Raw genomic sequence first — 21,055 nt, forward strand, 5'->3', positions numbered from 1 at the left:
TCTTGAAGCAGACTTAGTCCTAAGGTTATTATCTCTATGTCTAATCATCCAGAGGAGGAGGGGCTAGGCCATGGAGAGTTTTGTAAATGAGACAAGCATGCTTAAACATTATAAAATTGTTAAAACTTAACAGATGGTAAATCTCTAGAATTTCACAGTAATGAGTGGAATATGGCTTTTTGGCAAACACTTTGAGGGCTTTTTTATAAAGTTGCTCTAAAGGTTTTAGTACTGTCATACCAGCAGATGACTATATGGTGCAACAATATTCAATATGAGACAGGATCATACAATGAAGGTACGATCTAGCAGCATCAGTCGAAATACAAAGCCTGATTTGTTTAAAGTTTTGAAGGTTAAATTTTACAGTGTTGACAACTTTTATCACATGTTTTTTGAAAGAAGGTTTAGAGTCCAAGATGATATCAAGGTACTTGAAATGGGGTACCGTTTCAAGTACCTCTCCACCTATCGACACTTTGAGGCTGTTCTGCTCAACTGGTCTTTTTGAAAATGTCTTAAACTGTTTTAAGCATAACTTAACTGTGTTAAGCATAAGCCAATTATCATTAAGCCAATCTTGTATCTTGTTTAAATATTGGTAAGTTTGTAAGATATTATATCAGTTGTAGAACCATAGATGTTTAATGACTGCATTGTCTGCATACATTTGAGTATTGAGATCACAGCATACCTCTGGAAGGTCATTTATATAATGAATTTGTATAATGAAAATAATAAGGGCCCCAGGACTGACCCCTGTGGGACACCTACAGGACAGCTGCGAAAGGAAGATTTGACACCATTGACTGCAACACATTTAGTTCCATTTGAAAAATATGACTCAAACCACTGAACCAGGTGAGAAATTAAAGTATGAGAGTTTATTAAGCAAAACTTTGCGATTGATGGTGTCAAATGCCTTCCTGAAGTCAAGAAACACTGCACCTACATAGGAATACTTATCCAATAGACACTTAACCTTTTCAGTTAACATACAGTTAGCTGTTCCAGTTGAGTGGTGTGACCGAAACCCATACTGCATTTGATGTAGTGGTGTGAAGCCTTTATCAAGCTGTTTGATCAGCTGATTTCCAACCCATTTTTCAGCTACCTTGGAGATAATTGGAAGAATGCTGATTGGTCTGTAATTGGCCTCTTGAGTTTTACAGCCCAATTTAAAAATGGGAGTTACTGAAGCAACTTTCCAGGTTGTTGGGACTGTTTTATGACGAATTTACAAATTAACCAAGTGAGTGATAGGTTGTACTAATGCATTAGCATGTGTTTTTATAAAGATGGTATCCAGACCATATACATACATCTTTAGCTTTGGAACATTTAAGTCCTTTAATAATTTTTAATACTTTGTCTTCAGTTATTTTGTTCAGTTGAAAAATGTGTTGGTCACAGTTTAGAAAACGATGCAACAGAGGTGGGGGAAAACTGATTTGTTATATTGAGCACACTATTTAAAAAGTAGTCATTCAAAGTATTTGCTAATTTTTTTAGGGTCCTTGTCCAGAGTATTATCAATATCTAACTCAAAAGTGTTATTGTCATATTTGCTATTTTTACCAAGTAATTTATTTAGTGTCTCCCAAACTTTCCTCCCATTACCCTTTCAATCCTCAATAACCGAGATGAAAAAAATGGCTTTGGCTTTCCTTAAAGTCTGAATAACTTTGTTCACAGTTCTGTGACCAGTCAAGTTTTCAGATAGAGCTTAAGTTGCATGTCTCTAGATCTCATCAGATCTTTACACGTTTGATCTGACCACGGAAGTTGTTTTTGACCTTTCTTGACCCTGAAGCTGAACTTCCTAGTACAAGCAGATATTACATCTTTGATTTTCTTAATAAAAAATTCACTGCTAGTGTCTGTGGTACATGATATGAGTTTCCTCCCAATTAATTCTGTTCATTGCTTCACAAAAATTTTGCAATTGTTTTTTTGGTATTACATTAACATAGGAGGGAGAGGAGGCTTTAAGTAATCTTGAAAATATTGAGTTGGTGAGCTTCCTAGACAAAAATATGCAATTGTGATCTGAAATGCCAGTAAGAAAGTTATGTCTTTGCAATTCTATCAGGCTTATTTGTAAAGAAAAGGTATATTCTTGTTTGTGATTTAGTAGCCAGTCTGGTTGGTTTGTCTATGGTTTGTTCGAGGTTCAAATTTTATGTTGTTTAAGTTTTTTCTTTCTTGTTTTGTCATCCCAGTTGATGTTTGGGTTAAATGAGTTTAACATTGTCTTTAGCTCATCATAAAACACAGCGTTGGCATTTGGGGGTGATACACACAAATACAGACAAAAGACATTTCATTGGACAACTTGATTTTGACACCAACACCATCAAATTCAAAAGCTGTTGGCAATTCCAACTGCTTACATGTTAAACCTGCCTTTACATAGAGTAATACCCCCCCACCTTTTCCCCTTTCTCTATCCTTCCTAAACACCTGATATTTAGGCATTGTTACCAAGGCTTCAGGTGATGATGATTTCAACCATGTCTCAGAGATACCTAGTATGTCTATATTTGAATCAGTCAGAAGATGCTCCATTTGTTCATATTTGCTACACAGACTACGGATGTTCACATGACCACAAAACAGTCCCTTTGGTTTACAGTTAGGGTCCCATACAGGTCTTGCCTGATTCAGAGTAGTAAACAAGTTTGTACACCTATGTTTTCTAAAAACTTTATTTCTTGGCTTTACTTTAAAGTAGTCTTGAGAGGTAATAGACAAGTTAGTGACTGGGTTTTGCCTGGTAAGCTCCAATGCTAACACTGATGTAGAAGATGGAGGCTTCATGACTGCTGGGCTGTTAGACGTAGGCGCTACCCCGTCGCGGGCTCCAGGTGGCATCAGCTCCCCTGCGAACACCACTGGAGGAGATGGAGGTCTCGCATCTGCTGGGCTGTTAGCCATAGGCATGACCCCGTTGCATGCGCTGGTTGCGTTAGCTCCCCTGCTAACACCCCTGGAGAAGATGGAAGTCTCATGACTGCTGGGCTGTTAGCCGTAGATGCGACCCCGTCATGGGCCGCTGGTGGCATTAGCTCCCCTGCCAACACCGCTGGAGAAGATGGAGGTCTCGCGTCTGCTGGGCCATTAGACGTAGGCGGGACCCTGTTGTGGGCCACTGGTGGCATTAGCTCCCCTGCTAACCCCGTTGATGGCATTAGCTCCCTGGCTAGCACTGCTGGTGGTGGAGGCCCCTGGACTGCTAGGCTATTATCCTTAAGCACGACCCCGTCTGGAGCCGCCCGTCCGCTGATAGTCGGTGTTGGCGCTGGTAGAAGAGCCCATTCAAACCCTAGGCGGATCACAGGAGCTGCTGGTCCACTGCTACAGGCTACGCGGGTAACCACGCCATTGCCAGATCTCATGCTCAATCAGGTCAGCTGCTACGTCAATGTGGTGGAATGGACCAGGGCACTGATGTACGTCCCCAGATAGCAGGAGGAACATTCCTACCAGAAATGCGTGGCTTCGCTGTGACTTAGGCGTGGTCCCAGAGCACTTTGTTGAATGGCTGCTGAGTTGTGATTGAATGAGGGTGGTGGCTAGGACATATCTCCCAAAACCAGGATGTTTATTTACTTGTTTTCTTGGAGTTTTTATTTCACAGCATAGTTTTAAATTGCTGTTTAGGTAATGTCCATTCAAAATTTGTCCAGTCTCGATATAGTAAGAGATACTTGTGAGCAGCGCATAAGTGAAGAGAGCTGCTGCAATACCTGTCACACCTGGTTGGCGGCACCAGGAGTCATAGGGAACACAAAAGAATTATCAAAGAGAAGGTAATTGAACTGTATAAAACTTGAAAGGAATATAAAAAGATATTAAGGGACTGAGAATGCCAGTCAGCAGTGTTCAAACTCTAATTAAGAAGTGGAAAATGAGGGATGCTGTTGGAACCAAACCACTGCCAGGTAGACCAACACATATTTCAGCAACAGCTGCCAGGAAAATTGTTTGGGATGCAAAGAAAAACCCACAAATAACTTCAACTGAAATACAGAACTCTCTGAAAAAAGTGGTGTGGTTGTTTCAAGATGCTCAATAATAAAGCACTTGAAGAAAAATGGGCTGCATGGTTGAGTCATCAGAAGACAGCCATTACTACACCAATGCCACAAAGTATCCCACTTACAATATGCCAAAATAGCACAAAAACAAAGTGCTTTGGAGTGATGAGACCAAAATTGAAGTTTTTGGCCACATCCATAAATGTTACATTTGGAGAGAAGTCAACAAGGCCTAAAGGTACACCATGCCTACTGTGAAACACGGAGGTGGATCACTGATGATTTGGGGATGTGTGAGCTACAAAGGCACAGGAAAGCTGGTCAAAATTGATGGCAGGATGAATGCAGCGTGTTATCAGAAAATACTGGAGGAAAATTTGCACTGATCAGCCTGGAAGCTGCGCATGGGACATACGTGGAGATTCCAACATGACAACAATCCAAAACACAAGGCCAAGTCAACCTGTCACTTACTACAGCAGAATATAGTGAAGGTTATGGAGTGGCCATCTCAGTCTCCTGACCTCAATATCATTGAGCCACTCTGGGGAGATCTCAAACGTGCAGTTCATGCAAGACAGCCCAGGAATTTACAGGAACTGGAGGCTTTTTGTCAAGAAGAATGGGCAGCTTTACCATCAGAGAAAATAGAGCCTCATCCACAACTATCTCAAAAGACTCCAAGCTGTCATTGATGTTAAAGCGGGCAGTATATGATATTAAGAACTGGGGTATGTAAACTTTTGATCAGGGTCATTTGGGTAGTTCTTATTGTTATTATGATTTAACACTGGCAAGCCCAGAGATTTTTGTTTCTGCTGCCTGGCCCCTCCTCTTTGCAAAACATGTTAATTCCTCTCCATATGCTAACATTTGGACAGGAATTAACATGCAGCTCAAGTGAACCTGTCTGGGCACATTCCAAAGAAACAATAGGCCACATTCCTCTGTCGTGTCTGATTGAGCCTGAGTCCAAAAGTATTATTTCACGCCCCACCCCCAAACAAAAAAAAATTTCATCTTGGAATAACAACAAACACAAGGTATAACGTCAGGAAGAAAACAAATATTATTAGACGGTATTGCTTAAATTTTCATTGTTACGCAGATGATACCCAGCTTTATCTATCCATGAAGCCAGAGGACACACACCAATTAGCTAAACTGCAGGATTGTCTTACAGACATAAAGACATGGATGACCTCTAATTTCCTGCTTTTAAACTCAGATAAAACTGAAGTTATTGTACTTGGCCCCACAAATCTTAGAAACATGGTGTCTAACCAGATCCTTACTGTGGATGGCATTACCCTGACCTCTAGTAATACTGTGAGAAATCTTGGAGTCATTTTTGATCAGGATATGTCATTCAAAGCGCATATTAAACAAATATGAAGGGCTGCTTTTTTGCATTTACGCAGTGTCTCTAAAATCAGAAAGGTCTTGTCTCAGAGTGATGCTGAAAAACTAATTCATGCATTTATTTCCTCTAGGCTGGACTATTGTAATTCATTATTATCAGGTTGTCCTAAAAGTTCCCTAAAAAACCTTCAGTTAATTCAAAATGCTGCAGCTAGAGTACTGACGGGGACTAGAAGGAGAGAGCATATCTCACCCATATTGGCCTCTCTTCATTGGCTTCCTGTTAATTCTAGAATAGAATTTAAAATTCTTCTTCTTACTTATAAGGTTTTGAATAATCAGGTCCCATCTTATCTTAGGGACCTCGTAGTACCATATCACCCCAATAGAGCGCTTCGCTCTCAGACTGCAGGCTTACTTGTAGTTCCTAGGGTTTGTAAGAGTAGAATGGGAGGCAGAGCCTTCAGCTTTCAGGCTCCTCTCCTGTGGAACCAGCTCCCAATTCAGATCAGGGAGACAGACACCCTCTCTACTTTTAAGATTAGGCTTAAAACTTTCCTTTTTGCTAAAGCTTATAGTTAGGGCTGGATCAGGTGACCCTGAACCATCCCTTAGTTATGCTGCTATAGACGTAGACTGCTGGGGGGTTCCCATGATGCACTGTTTCTTTCTCTTTTTGCTCTGTATGCACCACTCTGCATTTAATCATTAGTGATCGATCTCTGCTCCCCTCCACAGCATGTCTTTTTCCTGGTTCTCTCCCTCAGCCCCAACCAGTCCCAGCAGAAGACTGCCCCTCCCTGAGCCTGGTTCTGCTGGAGGTTTCTTCCTGTTAAAAGGGAGTTTTTCCTTCCCACTGTAGCCAAGTGCTTGCTCACAGGGGGTCGTTTTGACCGTTGGGGTTTTACATAATTATTGTATGGCCTTGCCTTACAATATAAAGCGCCTTGGGGCAACTGTTTGTTGTGATTTGGCGCTATATAAAAAAATTGATTGATTGATTGATTGATTTCTCCCAAAGAAAAGGCTTGTTACTATACAAAGCACACAAATGTAGTATACAGTTGTTATAACTAGCAGTTTTCACATTCCCAAGGTGTGTCTTTCCTCTATTTGCCAAAGGTGTATTTTCGGCAGTGTACACAACGTTCAGTGCTTCTGTTATTATTGCAGAGTATGCACACCTGGCACTGTGTCTTTTACTTCTGAGTAACTCTCAGCTCACAACACTGCTGTTTGCGCTCTTCCCCTAGTGCCTTTTCCTGCAAATGTCTTTTTGAATTTCCTCTGTGATCTCCACCCTGAACAGTTGCTGACTTTCTTTTCATCCTGTACATGCTGTGTATAAAACATGTGCATTTGTGGCAGCCATGTCCAACAGGTTGTAAAACACAGCCATGGGCCATCTCCGTGTTCCTGCATGCACGGAGTAGTTGTGTAATTTCTGGTCCATGATATCAATACCACTTTTGAAATGGTTGTAATTAACAACAGTCTTTGGTTTTTGTTTTCAGGTGTCTACAATTTCCACTTTCTGATGCACGATGCTCAGAAAGTGCCCAAAACCTGATTCTAAACTTGTCAGGCTTGGATGCAATGTACTGCAGAAAGGGAACCTTTGATGGAAATAATTGCTCATCTACAGTAACATGCTGCCCTGGACTGCAGGACAACACACACTTCTGAACAAACCGTTGCCAGATATCAGAAATTGCTGCAGATTTGTCTGTTTGTAAGCGTTTCTTGCGGGTGTCCTTGTCGTAGCGAAGGTACCGCTTTATTTCAAGAAAGCAGTTACAGGGCATTATGGCTTTGATATCTGGATTGCCGAATCTGTTGTGCTCACATGAATCGCATGGCACCAACGTAGCCCTTGGCAGCCCTTCGGAAAAGGATTGCAAGGAACGCCATCAGCTCATAGACACTCATCTGCCAGCTGTGGTTTCTTCTATGGCCTTCCTGGACTGTGCAGTCTCTGATGGTCAACAACATGCTGATATCCACCAAACACAGGAAGCTTTGAAGGTGACTCATGATTTTGCATTTTGCAAACTCTGTTGGCCCTCCAGATACACTGAATGCTGTGTGTGGAGCTCAGTTATATAACAAAGGGAGAAGGTTGGTGTCGAAGTGAAACTGCCTTCAAGTGTTAATTGGCACATTCCAAAGAAACAATAGGCTGCTTTTCTCTGCTGAAACCTGTGTCAGCCTCCATATTTTATTACATATGCAGGCTATACAAAGCACACAGGGACTCGACTCATTTATATAACAAAGGGAGGAGGTTGATCATATGCTAAATTTTGGGGGGATTTTCACTGCACTCTGGGCCCATTAGTGTTAAAAAGAGCAAACAGTTGTTTTCACAATAAATGACTTCACACAACCACTAACCATGAGTGACAAAACATTTTTGTGTTATCATTGATATTCTCGGAAAAATGGGCAAAAAAAAATCCAAATTTCTGCCAGTGTATGTAAACCTTTGAGCACAGCTGTATATGCTGAAAAGTCAGCACGTACATGGGTATTTCAGTCAGACAAGTCATGCAGAAGAATGTTTGTTGCAGCATCACTCCCTGCAGATACTTCCTTGAGATAAAGGAAGTGATGATCAGATGCATATTTTCTCCCTGATCGAAGCCCACAGGTGGATGCTGAGGTGGAGGCGGCGCTGAGCAGCAGCAGTGGTGTATTGCAGCAAGTAGCGTTTTGACAGGCAGAGCGGGAGCTGTGAAAATTTGCATCTAAATAGCCCGTTCAATTTAGAGGGAATTGAGAGAATCACATAACATTGTGTTTTAGCAGGAGGTATGTGGAAATTATGTTTATGACACCTTGGTCAAATTAGCTACAAGTAGGGCTGAAACGATTAGTCGAGTAATTTGATTACAAAAAATGTATGAGGCAAAATCTGTGCCCCAAAGCTCTGTTAATGTTGTAGTACATATGCCAGGGCTGTGTGTGGCGCTGTAACATCCGCAAAAAAAAAGATGACTAGAGCATGCACATAAGCCGTGTAAACGTTAATCAATTTAGCGTTAAAAGCTACAGCTGTCCAGTGCGACACACAGAGTAAAATAAAGCCTTTTAAGAGAAAGATGGTCAGCTCTGATGATCTTAAATAGACTTACTACCCATTTAAAGTGAAGCATTGTGTTTGTGTATTTTTTAAAAACACATGGTCCGCTCTGTGTGGGGAATGGCTATTGACCCGGCAGCCGGCTGTTGTCTCTCTTGCCATGTCTGAGGTGCTCGGCCCTCCCCTCAGACCTGGCAAGTCACAGCTCCATCCCCGGCCACACTGACAAACACTGTCTGTCATTTTCAGCATTTTATTATACACATTTGTAATAATAGGGATTGTTTTGTGGTGAAATGTCCTAATGGATCATTGAAGACATCCCTACTGCAATATTCACTTGAAGGGAAACTCTCATTTTATTTAAGGTTGTATGCTAATGGCGTTAGCACTTTTAGCAACTATTGCTAGCCTGATCCATTAGGTCGTTAATGCATGATTACTGAGAAAATTCTTTATTTTTTTGTGTCGATCTCTATTATATAAGTTGTGACTTCAGTTTTACTGCCTGCTGTGTCGTGATAAATATTTCACCATTTGTTTAGTGATTCAAATAAACGTCTCACTTTCATAGTTTTTCGAAGCTCTTCCTTTCACCCCTGATTATTTCCTATCTTTAACTTCATGACATTAAGGATCAGACTAGTATCTCATGCCGTGGCAGACATAGTGTGTTTAAATATGCTTCTGTATGACAAAGTGATGGTATTATTTTCTATGTTGCTTCACAACATCTGGACTGGGACAAACAAATTAATTAAAGTCTGTTATATGAATAGTCTGATCCTCTTCTGTATTTCTTTTGACAAATAGTGGCTGTACAAATGTGGGACTGAGTTTGAATAAATGTAACAGCACAGAAAATCCAGATTTATGGTGAAACTCTCTTGAAAAGATTGATCATGCCCATTGATTTCTATTTATGGCTGGTTGTTAGACGCTAACCAAGATGGCGGTGCTCTAGCAACAGCCAGCAAACGAGCGGATCTCCCCGGTTCTCCATGGAGTGAGTAAACAGAAACTGATGGTTTGGCTACACACAGAGTAACCATGTTAGTGCTGCCAACATGGTCATGCCCAGATATGGGCTAATTATTAGCTTTTCTGGGTCTCTGTACCTATGGATGACATCACACAGGCTTTGTCTAGTATATATACACTTTGTGGTATAACTCTAATATGTTTGACATTTTTTTCTTATTATTTATAAAGTGTAAGACCCTGGGTTCTTTGGGCTTGTCCTGGATCAAAGAGACTCTTATTTCAAAAAGGACATTTTATTAATTTCATGTGAAGTTGATGAGATCTGATTCTCTCACGGACAGAGCTTGTGGGACCGCCATCCAAGAAAGACCCCAAACATTGTTTACAGTAAGGTTTTTATAGAAATCAGTTATGATAAAGAAGTGTGTGTGTGTGTGTGTGCTTACATGATCAAAAAATGCCATGTCATGTTTAGGCCATGTGGCTAACTGGATCAAACTTGAAAGATGCAAAAGCAAGGCCTTGCATCAGTGAAATCACTACCTGCTGTTATGCCTTTCCACATGATAAGGTAATGAAAGATGATAGCTTTTACAAGATGTACAGACAAATATCTTAACAAGAGTACAGTGTGCAGATATCAGGAACATATTGACCCAGTGCAAACTTGCTGAGCAGCATTACTATTTAGCTTGGGGGTCCAAAATAGACCTGAAGTCTTACTTTATGCAAATACTGAGAGATGCGACTGCGATAACCAATTAGAGTGAACAGACAGGGTAACGTCAGCTGGCTTTGAGCTTGAACTAAATAATCCAACATGATGGAAAATGGCCTGAAACAGCTGTGTTTCTATATAAAACCAGCAGATTCCTCATATATTTTGTAAAGGTTAGCAAGAAATTAACACTTCTAAATCTAAAAATGCTTAGAGATGTTGGTGTGCACGCCCATCAGGTGACAAAGCCAAATGTGTGTTGCGGTCATTTGTAGCTAATGTGACAGTAGCGCATGTTAATGTGTATATATAGCAAGCTCCTCAAGTTCTCTGCCGGAACTACCGTACGGGTTCCCTTCATTTTGGAAACCAGAGATGTCCCACCTTCATAAAACAAAAAAAATCCCATCCACACAAGTGCTGTTTTACAAAATATGTCTGCTCACATGAAATGCAAAAGCATACCAAAGAAACAGTTGGTGATATAACCCGACTTGTATTGCCATGTTGGCCAATCAGAAGCCTGGAAATGTGAAAAAAGTAAAAAACAACAAAAGAAAACAAACAACTCTTGTTTACTTGTCTACACATAAACACTGAAACTGAGTATCTGAAATTATCATGCTGGAAGGAGTTCTGCCTAAAACACAGTTTGCATGTGGGCATAAGACCAAAACGCATAGCTCAATTTTCCAAAATATCCATGTTGTCATGCTTGGCCCTGGCTCAGGGTTTAGTTCTAATGCTTTACGTTATTTCTATATGGTTTTCTGGTTTTTACTCTTCATTAGTTTTTACTTTATCATGTAACTCAGTTTGGTTCTGTGTATTACTTTGTTTACCATTTAGTCACAGGTTCACTCTCTGTTATCTCTTATTCGGCATTTGGCTATTGTATTCTTTCACTCGTGGTCCCTTAAAGTACTTTAGTCTTAGTTTACTTCTGGTTATCACATTCATTGTGTCATGCTTTAGTCACAGGGTTTTGTTATTTATTTTGTTATCTTGTTATTTTATTTATTTCCAGTTTTGCTCATGAGATTATGTTCCATTTGTCATGTATTGTATTTTCAGTATGTCAGTTATCTTGTTTTATTCATTGCTTTATTCTGTAGTCACCGGGTTTGTTTATTACCTGTTGTACCAGTAGTTTGTTTTGTCATCATCTTTATTGTATTCTCTTTTATATCTCAGTCAGCATCAGTTCTGTCCTAGTTTGGTTTACCATTAGGTTCTTGCTTTTTCCCCTTCTTAGACTAGTCGCAGTATTTCTTAGTTTTGCCCCTTTTTGTTTTGCTCACGCCCATCCGAGTATGTTCCCACTCCTCACCACTGCATCTGCCATTGTGTGTTTGTCTCACACTTTGATTCTGTTTGGTTTGTGTTTTCATTCATTCCTGCTCTTGCACCTGCTCTCGTGTCTTTGACTCTTTCATCACTCCACTCTGTGCTTTCCTTCACTATCTTGTACTGTGCACAATCTTTGTCTTTCCCAGTCACACCCCCTTCCAGATACTTCCACACACCTGCTTCACGTCACCCTGATTAGTTTGCTCCTTATTTAAACCCTCACAGTTCCACAGCTTACTGCCTGATTGTTGACTTTGTTCACTCTTTTGCCTTCAGTTCATGTCCTGTTTGCATCTTAGTGTTTTGACCTTGCTTGTTTGCTCTGACCTCCGCCTTGCCTTAATCCTGAACTCAGCTTGTATTTTGACTCTGCCTCTGTTTTTGCCTGTGATACTCCTCGACGCCGTTGGTATGACCTCAGCTTGTATTACTGACTACGTCCCAGCCTGTACCCTGTCTGATACCTCTGCCTCATTATCTGACTACTTGTGTACCGAATCTACTGCCTGGTTACAAGATAAAGCCTTTTATTCATCACAACCAGCCATGTCTGAGAGTCTGCATTGGTCTCCACCTGTTTCCTGTGTCAGTCCATCACGAGCCCTGACACATGTAAGTGTGGACAGGGACTCAAATGGTTTGGATGACTTTTCTACACAACCATGACATTTCCTGAACAAAAAGCTTTTAAATGTTACTATAACACACATGATGTTGGTGTGTTTAAAATATGCATCAAACATCACAAAAAAAGGACACAGTAAAGTCATTTGTCAAAAGGTTTTTGCTTTTTCAGGGAACTAATTGTAGTTTGATATCAACATCAGACCAAAGTGTGTAAAAATAAACACTAGTCCATTGTTGCTGGGGCATGTTTTGGGTCCTGTGCATCGATTCCTTTGGTGCACGTATGTTGATAACGTTGTGATAAACCTGACAAACACAGTGTTCACGATGACTGAACTGATTGCTATGGTGACTGAAGTGTTTTCCACAGTCTGGAGAGGTTGCACGTACGTCTCTGAGTGTACTCCTTCAAAAGCTTTGCTTAGTTGTCAGGCAGAACATTCGGTTATCCCCCCTCACAAAAGAGTGAGCCGCCACAGATTTAATTCTCTGTGCCTGATGTATGTCACTTCAGTTTGCTTCCTGAATTTACAACAAAAATATAAATGCAACACTTTTGGTTTTGCTCCCATTTTGTATGAGATGAACTCAAACATCTAAAACTTTTTCCACATACACAATATCACCATTTCCCTCAAATATTGTTCACAAACCAGTCGAAATCTGTGATAGTGAGCACTTCTCCTTTGCTGAGATAATCCATCCCACCTCACAGGTGTGCCATATAAAGATGCTGATTAGACACCATGATTAGTGCACAGGTGTGCCTTAGACTGTCCACAATAAAAGGCCACTCTGAAAGGTGCAGTTTTGTTTTATTGGGGGGGGATACCAGTCAGTATCTGGTCTGACCACCATTTGCCTCATGCAGTGCAACACATCTCCTTCGCATCATCCGTGAAGAGAACACCTCTCCAACGTGCCAAACGCCAGTGAATGTGAGCATTTGCCCACTCAAGTCGGTTACGAGGATGAACTGGAGTCAGGTTGAACCCCGATGAGGACGACGAGCATGCAGATGAGCTTCCCTGAGACGGTTTCTGACAGTTTGTGCAGAAATTCTTTGGTTATGCAAACCGATTGTTTCAGCAGCTGTCCAAGTGGCTGGTCTCAGACGATCTTGGAGGTGAACATGCTGGATGTGGAGGTCCTGGGCTGGTGTGGTTACACATGGTCTGCGGTTGTGAGGCTGGTTGGATGTACTGCCAAATTCTCTGAAACGCCTTTGGAGATGGCTTATGGTAGAGACATGAACATTCAATACACGAGCAACAGCTCTGGTTGACATTCCTGCTGTCAGCATGCCAATTGCACGCTCCCTCAAATCTTGTGACATCTGTGGCATTGTGCTGTGTGATAAAACTGCACCTTTCAGAGTGGCCTTTTATTGTGGGCAGTCTAAGGCACACCTGTTGCACTAATCATGGTGTCTAATCAGCATCTTGGTATGGCACACCTGTGAGGTGGGATGGATTATCTCAGCAAAGGAGAAGTGCTCACTATCACAGATTTAGACTGGTTTGTGACAATATTTGAGGGAAATGGTGATATTGTGTATGTGGAAAAAGTTTTAGATCTTGAGTTCATCTCATACAAAAAGGGAGCAAAACAAAGTGTTGCATTTATATTTTTGTTGAGTATACAAAGCATATTTAGTGATGATTGTAGAAAGTGAAAGATGTGTGTAAAGTATCTTTATGTTCTTTTCAGTAACATAATCTTATGTTGACACAAACCACAAGAAGAACTTCTTGGCAATGCTCATATCAGTTAATTTGGTTAATACTCCAGGGCTGTGAGTTTGAAATGGCTATTGATATAACAACACAGGGTCAGGTTAATAAGTAATTGGACAGACACAGTTTTTGTTAATTTGCCTCTCTGCACACAGTGGAGTTGAGATGGAATGATTCAAGATGTGCTTGTTTCAGCTTTAATTCAAGGGGTTGAGCAAAAAAAATCACATTAACCAAGGAAGCATTACAGACACTAATATACATAGTCCCTCCATGTTCTGAGGCCATAAGTAGAAGTCCAGTCTGAGAGCATGTGCTAGTGCTGCGCTTTACCACATCCACAACATCACAGAACCACCCCAGGTCCTGAATGGCAACCAGGCGGGTAATCGGTCCATTTCCACATCTCTAAAATAACCATCTGTCTGCCACAGCCAGGTGAAATGTGGATATCCCCTTGGCCTTCTCCAGCTACTGGGGTCCTCAACACTCAGGCACCTGTGTGCTGGATCATGCACAGAGAATAGGGCCACATGGCCAAAATGTTGGAGCTGATGCTCCTTCACAATTCCAGTGGTACTCCTCATCCTAGTCTCTCACTGCCCGCTCATTTGATGCCAAGTCCTTTCAATGGTACCCAAGCATCCTTTGAAGACACTTCCCAAAGACATTCGGTCATCGCTCCAGGCCACTGGTTAGTATTCAAGTCTCACAACCATACAGCAAGACAGATAGCTTTGTCCTGCAAAGATATTTGCCTCACCAAACACCTCTGTCCAGTGACCTCATGACTCCATAAAGCCCCTTTCACACCGGGGGTGCTTCCGGTTGCTCCCAGTTGCGCCGTGCGTCATTATGACAACGCCGCATGGAAGCAACTCAGTGCCGAGACAATGCAGCTCGGTGCCACAACAGCGTGAGGGGTGCAAAGGAGTAAGCAAGTCGGGCGCCGAAAAATTAAACCTGTTTAATTTTTTTGGCGTCCTGTGCTCGACGCAGAAAGGAAGTGGTTCCAGCGCAAGTTGGGGCAAAGAGGGGTTACCCGGCGTGACTCAGAAGCCAATTTATGATTCTTGCTGTTTTCCATTGTTCCCGCAGTATAAATCATGCTGGATTGTTTTTAAACCGTGTACTTAATGCAGTAAAAACTACACGCTGAAAAAAAAAAAAGACCACAGAAAAAAAAAATGCTGATTGCAGCTCAGTTCCTTCTCTGTGTGTAGCTGTCTGGTGAAGAGAGGCACTGTGAGACAGCAGCAGCTTCTTCTCTCACAAATGTGTTTAAATAAAATCTATAGTCCTGCTCACAGACTGATTGCCAGAAATATCCAGTAAAAAGTCCGGACATCTCTAGTCCACTCATGGACGTTCGTTCACACGCGCACATGTGAACAATTAAAAGAAAAAAAAAAGTCTGGCTGCAGGCATTAGTTCCTTGTTCTCTGCTCAAACTCTCACATCAGTTAAAAAAGGTCCAAAAAGGACATAAGTCCTGAAACAGGACATGTCAACATCAAGTAGAACTCCAGACATCTCCACATTTGCTTACGGACGGTTCACTCGTGCGCACGCATCTCGTGGTCAAAGGAGGAAAGATAAACTATAACAGAACTCAGAGCGCAGCTCTGCACAAGAACAAATATAAAGTAGAAGAGAAGTCAGAGTGCACAGTCTGTCTGCAGCCAAACTGTGCACTCTGACTTCTCTGTGCAGAGAACCTGCAGGCTGCGTTCTCACCTCCTCTCTGCCCCCTGCTGCGCGCACCTGACGCTGCATCATCATGACACCACAGGAAGTAACTGAGAGCAGCCCCAGTGTGAAAGGGGCTTAATGCTTCGTTTACACATAACGATGACAAGTCACGAATGCCACGAAGTACACATTCTTGGCCGCTGATCACAAATGTGATGATTCGGGGCAGAGGCATCAGGTGTCCTCAGGAACTGCTGAAACCTGTTACCATCCGTTACGATTAATGGCACGTGTTGCTGGAGAATTATCAGGAACCATTACGCACGGTCAAGAATAGTGTTCCGTGTTGTTGCGCGCTATTGCGTGTAACAGCGCATCGTTCTGTCACGTTGTGAACGAGGTGAACTGTCTGCACACACACACCCATATTCATCCAACCGAATTGAGATCGCTCCAGTTTTTCAGAAGAACTTTGTGACTGCATGCGTCGTTGGGCTCTGTGCCATGGAGTGGCGCAGAGAGGAGGAGATGGACAGAGCCAGATGTGTGGCTTCATGCGGCTCTCGTCTCGCCCATTTTCCCAAACATCAGGCACATGCAGCAGGTGGAACACCTGCAGGAGCGCACTGAAGAGCAATCAAACTCAAATTGAATGCGATGCAGCAGGGTTTAATTGTGCGCACGCTTCTTCCTCCGCCGGACTGGAGGAGGTGCAGAGATGTCTGGCTGCACATGAGTCTCGTTCCTCTGGTTCCTCTGGCTCAGACTCGTTCTCCCGCTCATCGGTTACAACAGCAGGTGGAACACCTGCAGGAGCGTCCTGAGGAGCTTCAGCAGGAACCGCGGAACGACACTTGGAGCCGAGTTTAATTGTGCGCACGTGACAGAAAACTGTCGTGGCGCGCAGTGAAATGTGACGCCGCGTTACAAGTCGTGTCAAAACTTGACAGTTTCCGTGTCACTTCGTAATAATGCGTGACACTTTGGGCTCCAAGAACCATCACAGGAACCACTACGAACGTTGTCACGTTCTATTAAGGATCAATACTCATCAAGACGGATCAATACGCTCAGTTGCGACCTCCATGACGTGAGACGAAATGAGGGTGGTGTGTGACATTCATGGAAGTTTTTTTGACAGCCAAAAACATGCTCCACGAATATCAAGAATATCACGCACTATTAAGAAACCTATTCAGATGCGTTAAGTCACATTAAGAATATCAGGAATGTGAATGACAGAAAAATGACGTTCATAACGCGTCTTGGTTATGTGTAAACGCACCTTAAGGTCTTTCCAGACACCTCTCGATCTCAAAGGTCAAGGACCCAGAGATGTGTATGTATGTCACTGCAGAGATAAGTCTGGACATTAGTTCAATTCTTTCATCACATACAGACACACTTTTGGTGACTGAGTCCAGGAAGTCGTTAAAAGCCTGCATCTTAGTCTTGATCCAAGACAGTTTCAAACCTAGACACTCTGATTCCTCACTCAATGAACATATTGCAATGACAAACATTCCCAAGTCAGACTTCACAAAACCTCTCGAGATCAAACGTGACTTTGGAGTAAACAATTTTGGTGGCATAATGCTGACTTGGCTTTCAGGGCACAGTCTGTGATGCTGTGAGTAGATCATCTGAAGGACAAAAAAAAGTTTGGGTCCTTGGCAGAGCTATGCATACTACTGCGTTCCAGTCTTGTTGCTGACTGATATGTTTTCTTCCATGATTCAGGTGCGGTGAAGAGTCATGGGGAACTTTAAAGGTCATGCACTCCCTGGAAGCCTGTTCCTGATTAATGGACTTTGGTGGACAGGAAAGTATTCCCTTTGGCACGCCACCTGCAAGAACAAGAATCTGGGTTGCACTTGGTTGGCCAACAGGACCTCACAGCGGCGCCTTGAGATAATTGAAAGCTCTGCCATGCTCATCTTCTCTGTTGTTGGTAAGCCACTATTGTAGTCAGAGCTTGAAAACAATATCAGAATTTTGTGATATGAATCTATAAGCATTTATTTTAAAGATGGCTTCTATTATACAAGCCAAATGCATCATTTTTTTTTTTATTTTTTTTTTTTTTGATATTATTGTCATTTTTGTTATCCGGTGGTCTGTAATAAACTTGAATTGCATTGAATATTTCACACATAAAAATTCTCCATTTGGCCACTTAAGAGCATAAAACCAACACACATCAAGCCAATATGAATGGCATCATTTTAGTATTGTAAGGTTTGCAGTATGTGTGGATGTATTTATTGGGCTTTATTTTCTTTTTCAGCTTGCAACATGTATGCAAAAGTGGCTATTGTTCTGGCCATAGCCAGTGCCAACTTCTTTCAAAAACTCCCGGTCTGACAACTCACTGAACTTGCTCAAATGTCACCAACACAGATTTTTATCAACCATTCAGTGTGCTACCTTCACTTGGTCTGAAAGCAATAGTAAACATGAACAATATCAGGCGAGGCTGGAACCGGGTGGACACAAATGCAAGCTCCCACAACTGATAGAGTTCAAACAGTTTAATGAATGCAACATGCAGGGGTTCAGTACACGGGTGGTCCAGCAGCGAGGCAAAGGCAACAAAAAGGTGAGAGGCTGTGACGTGATTCAATAGAGGCACAGGTCAAAAAACACGGTGTAAGGGCTGTCAGAGGTAAGGCAAACTCAAAGTCAGAAACAAGGCAGAGTCAAAATACAAGCAGGCAAAACAAAGCAAGGTACAAGGCTGGAAAGTGACACAAAATCAACAATCTGGCAGTGAGCTGAGAGACTGTGAGGGCTTTAAAAGGGAGCAAACTAATCAGGTATGATGAAGTGCAGGTGTGTGGATGGCTCTGGAAGGGGTCGTGGCCGGAGAAGACAAAGGTGAGTGCAAGGGAGTGCAGTGAGAAGAAAAGCAAAGTGGACTGGGGCAAGATAGTCATTGACAGGAAAAACCAACTCTGAAAAATGTGACATGCTCAACAAACAATAATTAACGTGAACAAAACAACAGAGGAAAACTAGGAAATGAGTGACTGATCTAAATAGCGGGAAATCAAGAGGATCAATGATTATAATCAAAACTAGAACTGGACTGACACAGATTAAAGTATAAAAAAAATGCAATAACTGATGAGCAGAAAATGAATGACATAAACCAAAACCAGTGACCAGAGAATACACAGAATAATGATAAACAGATAATGCAATAAATACTAAAAGGAACATAACTGGATAAAAACAAATGAAGGCAAGTAATAACCAAAACCTGTGACTAAAGCATAATACAGTAAAAGTGATAAATAGAATTAAACTAAGACTAAAGTAACATAAGGGACCGAGAGTGAAAGCAAACAATACAGCAAAACTGACAAGACTGAGTGGAGGCGAGGCACAGACAGATGCAGGCTCACACAAATGCAGGCTCACAACAGGACGTATGAGTAAAAAGGATGGTTTTATTGAGGCCTGGGTTCAGTAACAGGAAGGCAGTCCGCGGAGCAAAAGTAACAGGCAGGGACAAGACAGAGGACGTGGTCAAAAACAAGCAGGGTCAGTACACGAGCGAACAGAGTTTTCAGGGCTGAGGCAAAAAGCAGGATCCGGTACACAGAGCAGAATCAAAAAACACAGCTTGGCATAAACAGGACGAGAACAAAGTGCTGATCAGTGAGTGAACTCAACAAACGAGCAGGGAGGAAGTGAACTGAAGCAGTTTAAATAAGAACAGGTGGTAATAGGATAATGAAGTGCACGTGGTGGAGGACAGGCCTGGAAAGGGGCGTGGTCAGATGTAAACTAAGCAGCAAAAGAGATGCGGAAAGGCAGTGACAAATGGGGCGTGGCCAACAGTGATGAGAAGGTGCAGGACACGAGAGGGCAGTGGACTGAGAGAAGACAGTAATAACAATGAAGCTGGGTGTGAACACGTGAGAACTGAGAAGAGTGCAGATACAGAGGAGACGAAGACAGGATGAGACAGGTGAGCAGTGAAGAGAATTACTAACAAGACAACTAAAGATCATACTGTACAAAGACTACATGACCAGGAATCTAAACTCGAACAGGACTGAAAAGCAAACCAGAAGATGATAAACAGAATAATAGGAAATTAAACACTGACAAAACTAAACTGGAACAGACAGACAAAAACTATAAGAAAAACAGAAACTAAGTCATAACAAAACCTGGCATAACAGTACTACATAACAGAAATGAGAACAGCAAAAAAATAAGCAAACAATAACTAAATGATAAACCATGAAAACCCAGACTGATAGAACAAAACTAGAACGGAACTGGAACATGGCTGAAGTATAAAAGTAACAAAGAAAGAAAGTGCCAAAGCAAAAATAGAACATAGAATAAACACATGATGAAAATGGCAATTAATAAAGCAAGGTTGGGGCAGAAGAAGCAGAACCAAATAAAGAGAGAAAATAAGGACTGAAGCCTGGAACTGGGCGGGGCATGACAGAAACGATATATGTGGCAGGCAAATAATACACCGAAAATAAATGAAACAAGACCAAACATAGCTGAAGCATGACCATGATTACATGACAAGACATGAATAAAAACACAAAAGGCTCAGAGCAGCGAAGTGGAGAAAAGTCCAGAATCATAACAGCTGGCCCAAAAGGGCCGGATCATGACAAACAGACTTCGTAACATCTACATGAAATTCCACCACATAACTACAGGTCGTTGCAATGCCCCCCCCCCCCAAAAAGTATGTTCCTCGTCCCCGAAGTAACAACAAAGTCCCTAAAGCTGGGCGGCAGTTGGCGACACCTCTGGGCATGCCTAGGGCTTCCAGACGCTTCAGCTTGAGGGGATGGATCCATTGAAAGGAGTGACAGTCAACTTGCAATTGTGCTTGCACTGAGGGTGGTGAGCGAGATTCTGGTAAGGGGGAAGCTCTGAGGCTCCTGACCTCATAGGAGGGTTGGTGGGCATCGCCGGTGGGGGGGTCAGCAGGACCACTTTCCTGCCCCTTGGTAGTAACTGAACTCTGTAGACCACCTCCCCAACCCTTTCGAGGACGCTGCAGGGTCCCACCCAATGACTGTCCAGTTTAGGGCAGCGCCCCTTCTTCCTCCTTGGGCTATAGGCCCAAACTAGCTCTCCAGCAAGGAAGTGTCAACCTTTTGCTCTGGTGTCATAGTTTCTCTTTTGTCTCATACCTGCTTTCTTCAGCTGGTCCCGAGCAAATGTGTAAGCTGTTTCATGCGGTCCTGCACTTTCCTTGATTAGTCTGGGCAGCACAGCAGGTGAGTCTGGTGGCTTCCCAATGACAAACTCAGCAGGAGTCCGGAGTTTCCTCCCTAACACCAGAAGGGTAGGTGTGCACATAGTGGATTCCTGCACAGCAGATCTGTGTACCATGAGAATGAGAGGCAAATGTGTGTCTCAGTCACATTGGTGTTCTGCAGTGAGGATGGTTATCATTTTGCCAGTGTCCTATTAA

General features: G+C 42.3%; 1 protein-coding gene across 1 annotated transcript in view; it reads left to right on the forward strand.

The window, feature by feature from the left end:
- The window catches only part of tmem45a (transmembrane protein 45a), a 61,998-nt gene that overhangs the window by 21,431 nt on the left and 19,512 nt on the right, over positions 1-21,055 (forward strand). Inside the window, exon 2 of the mRNA XM_034180597.1 lies at positions 17,332-17,542. Within this exon, the coding sequence (XP_034036488.1) occupies positions 17,347-17,542 (196 nt within the window). The 5' untranslated portion in view covers positions 17,332-17,346. The remainder of the gene's footprint in view (positions 1-17,331; positions 17,543-21,055) is intronic.

This window comes from Thalassophryne amazonica, chromosome 10 (genome assembly GCF_902500255.1).
Source record: "Thalassophryne amazonica chromosome 10, fThaAma1.1, whole genome shotgun sequence".
In the NCBI taxonomy this organism is placed as follows: domain Eukaryota; kingdom Metazoa; phylum Chordata; class Actinopteri; order Batrachoidiformes; family Batrachoididae; genus Thalassophryne; species Thalassophryne amazonica.